The 4,088-nt window shown below is 39.3% G+C and overlaps 1 protein-coding gene across 1 annotated transcript; it reads left to right on the top strand.

Moving 5' to 3' along the window:
• Positions 1–364: 364 nt before the first annotated feature.
• Positions 365–2,099, top strand: LOC116021094 (3-ketoacyl-CoA synthase 17-like). Its single transcript, XM_031261702.1, has one exon. The coding sequence runs from the start codon at positions 561–563 to the stop codon at positions 1,953–1,955; it is 1,395 nt and encodes a 464-aa protein (XP_031117562.1). The 5' UTR covers positions 365–560; the 3' UTR covers positions 1,956–2,099.
• The last annotated feature ends 1,989 nt before the right edge of the window (positions 2,100–4,088 follow it).

The following is a 4,088-nucleotide window of genomic DNA, read 5'->3' as shown; positions in this document are numbered from 1 at the left end:
TATTTGACCTTGTCTACTAAGCTACTGAGTTACCATGTTTCGGAGAAGTGCACACTGACATTTAGCCCTTTCTGCTATGTCACTGAGTTACCGTGAACAAATTTTTTGTGTATGTACACCGACATTTGGTCCTATCTGTTGAGTTTTCGTGTTTGGAAGAAGTGCGCACCGACATTTGGCCATGTCTGTTGAGCCACTGAGTTACTGTGTTTGAGAGAAGTATACATCATCATTTAATCATGTTTGCTGGGCCACTGAGTTACCGTGTTTAGGAGAAGTATATCAACATTTGATCATGTTTATTGAGTCACCGAGTTACCATATTTGCAAAAAGTATACATCAACATTTGATCATGTTTGGTGAGCCGCCCTGAGTTACCGGATGATGAACAAATACTATAGCTATTATTTTCAATTTTTTTATTGCACTATCGTTTCTATAAATACCGGATTTGTTAACGCTATGTTTCCCACATTTCCCACAACAAGTCAACAACCAATACAAACTTATACAGAGCGCCAATTATTTGAAATTCTCTCCCACCAACTAAAAATACGATATGCCGATAATCCAAACTCTCCAGATATCCTTCTTAGCCTTGTTATGTTTCACCTTCCTCCTCCACGCCGCCTTATCCTACGCCGCCGTCCTCAGCCTCCCTCTTTGTCTATCCTGCGCCATTTGCGCCCTCGTCTACTTCTTCCACCGCCTCCGCTCCCGCCCCTACCCCGTCCTCCTGCTAAATTACGCCTGTTACAAGCCGCCGCCCCACCGGAAATGCTCTTATCAGGTGGCGGAGTCCTTCGTCCGCCGCGACGAACACTTTTCCGATGAAAATTTCAATTTCATGCGCAATATTTACGCTAAGTCGGGATTAGGGGACGAGACCTACGCGCCGCCGTTTTTATTTGAGAGCGATTGTACTCCGACGCTGAAATCCGCGGTTGGAGAGGCTGAAGAGGGGATCTTCTCCTCCATTGATAGCGTTTTGGCTAAAACCCTAATGGATCCTATGAGTATTGACGTCGTTATTGTTACTTGTGGAAGCTTCTCGCCGTCTCCGTCGCTCTCGGCCTTCATCGTGAACCGTTATGGGCTTAGACCGGACGTGAAAACGTATAATCTGAGCGGAATGGGGTGCAGCTCCGGCGTGATTTCCGTTGATCTCGCGGCGAGGATTTTGCGCGGTGGTGGGAGGGGAAAAGTCCAAAATGCCCTCGTGGTTATCACCGAGAGCATTACCTTGAACTGGTACCCGGGGGCAAATCGGTCCATGCTGGTCACCAATTGCATCTTCCGGGTCGGGTGCGCCGCGGCTATAATCACGAACGACCCGACCCGGCGCCGCGCCGCCAAGATGGAGCTGGTGGAGTCGCTCAGGACCCACCACGGCTCGGACGACGCCGCGTACCGAGCCGCGTTCCAGGAGGAGGACGAGAAGGGCATCACCGGCGTTTCTCTCACCAAAGATCTCATCAGAGTCGCCGGAGTCAACCTCCGCAGCCACATCAAGCTCCTGGCGCCGCGAGTCCTCCCGCTGAGCCAGCTCGCGAGCTACGTCATCTCAGCCGCGAAAGCCGCGGTTTCCGGCGGGAAATCGAAGCCGGCTGTGCCGGACTTCACGGCGGCTTTCCAACACATGTGCATACACACGGGCGGGAAGGCGGTGATCGAGCAAGTGGGGAGAGTGCTGCGGCTTAGCGACTCGGTGACGGAGCCGGCTCGGATGACTCTGAACCGGTTCGGTAACACGTCTAGTAGCCTTGTGTTCTACGAGCTGGCTTATTTTGAAGCCAAACAGAGGGTTAAGAAAGGAGATAAAATGTGGATGATAGCTTTCGGGACAGGGTTTAAGGTTGGGAGTCTTGTTTGGAAATGGCTTCAAGATTCAACCCAAGAATTTGATAATCCTTGGAATGATACCATACACAATTACCCTTTAAAGGCCTGGTAGAGTAGTGGTAGTGATTAGTGAAATTAATTTAATTTACCAAAAAAATAAAAAATAATCCCTATGTATTAGAAAGAGGGAAATTCTAGTAGTTCTTTATGATGTTGTATATATTCTTTTTTTATTTGTAATCACCGATGACAGGGCACATGCACATGCTAGGGGCTACTAGATAGGGAATATCCCTGGGCTTACTTAGCTATACGTATCCGGTCAAGTTACCAAGAGAAACTATTCCCAATCATAACGGACCTTAAAGCTGACCGACCTGATCTAAGCGAAATTAAGGACCGAACAAAGGCTTAGCTGGCAATAGTCTTCGCCCGCCTTAAGATTCGTCCCGACCTTCTTAATTAAGTCGGGATGAACTATACGACCTTCTCCATTTAGAAAGTTAAGCCTTATTCATTCATTTCAACTCAATCGCAGCAGAAACAAAGGCATCAAGAACCTTAGCATGGGGAATCAGCAAATCAAGAAGTTGAAGATATTAGTACTGCATGATGCATGTATACAGTCATAGTAGATGCTAAAGTATATTGTTTAAAAGAGTTTTCAACAAGAAGATATATATTAGCTATGAATTGTCTCATAAAAGTTGGTCTTTTTACCTACGTGCGCTACACTACATGTTTTTGGTCAGTCTCAGTTTTATTTTAAGTAGATAGGTCGATCGTTTGCTAGAATTAAAATAGGGGTCTGTCGAATTGAATAGCTTAATTTAGATATTCTTTTTAATTATTATATAAGTACGAATATAAAATAAAAATGTAATAAAAACTTTTTCTCAAAATATAATATAATGCATATAAATTCAATAAAGAAAAATTATATTTCAAAATTTAACTTAATAATGACATTCTTTGTGTATATTATAATTATATACAAAACTTCAATGTTAATTTTTAATTTTTCTAAAATTTTATTTTTAATTGTAATTAAAATAATTCTAGAAAGTAGAAACATAATTATTAAGTATAAAAATAATGAGTTATATACGGAGTATAATTTTATTTTTTTTAAAATTGAACGGGGGCCTTGTGCCATCGCCTTAGACGCACATGGCCAAGACCGGCCTTGATTTTTAAGGAAAATGGACATGCATGTTCATTATATTCCTAAATTTCAAAATTAGGTTTATGTTTGTTGTGCAAGGTATTATTAGCACCTGACAGAACTCAAATAGTATATATATAGTTATATAGGTATAGAAAACATATGAAATTATAAAAATTTATTTAAAATTTAAAGTGTTGTAGCTTAATTATATATAAAAAAATAGTGTTTTGTTCATCCAAATATCCAATTGATGAACTGACATGATCATAAAATATCTGATTGGAATTCATTTCGTTTTTCAGACCTCACATACACAGTGTGGGATGCCTCCTTGAAATTATTAATGTTTGGGATCAAATCCAATTTTAATTTCTTTTTCCTCGAGATTGTGATTTTCCAGTATTACATCTGTTAGAGAATCTCAAGAATATCTGGGCCAATTACTTAGCTTCACTTTTTAGTTCGTTAAGCTTCTGTCACTTCACTTTTTAGTTCGTTAAGCTTCTGTCACTTTCAAGTGTACCCAAAAATTAGAAGAAAAAAATTAGAATTATTACAATTACCTAATATATTTCAAAAAAAGGTTCTAAATTTTCATAAACAAATAAGTTCTTTTTAATATAAATTTTCTATTGAAAAATAAGAAAAAAGATATAACTGTTTGTGAGAAGCTAAGGAATTTATTTTCTTTTTTAATTACAATACCTTATCATAATTTATATGACATGGAAAAAGATTCTATTTTAAGAGTTTTGGAATGACTAATTGTGTGGTTGAGCCTACAACACACAATTAATTGATTATTCTTCCTCTTTTTTCCTTGTATAATTATCTCACGAGATAAGATTAGATCAACTAAATTTTAATCGGACACCATTATTAAGCATATAAGATATAAATAATAAATGTTCACTTTAACTATTGAATTAGTCTTTTAATTGAAAAGAAGATATTCTTTAATTGGGAATGTGATAGGACCCACAGAGCTTGGAAAGTTGGGCCAAGGAATTGGGTACCTAGCATCCATAGTGGTAATGATTTTTTTGTGGTTTTTTAGGTTACACATAGGAGAGAGAT

Source organism: Ipomoea triloba, chromosome 5, assembly GCF_003576645.1.
Source record: "Ipomoea triloba cultivar NCNSP0323 chromosome 5, ASM357664v1".
Taxonomy (NCBI): domain Eukaryota; kingdom Viridiplantae; phylum Streptophyta; class Magnoliopsida; order Solanales; family Convolvulaceae; genus Ipomoea; species Ipomoea triloba.
This window is presented reverse-complemented; position numbering and strand designations above follow the sequence as displayed.

Coding starts and splice junctions, on each gene's coding strand:
- LOC116021094 (XM_031261702.1), top strand. CDS start 561: ATGCCGATAATCCAAACTCTCCAGATATCCTTCTTAGCCTTGTTATGT.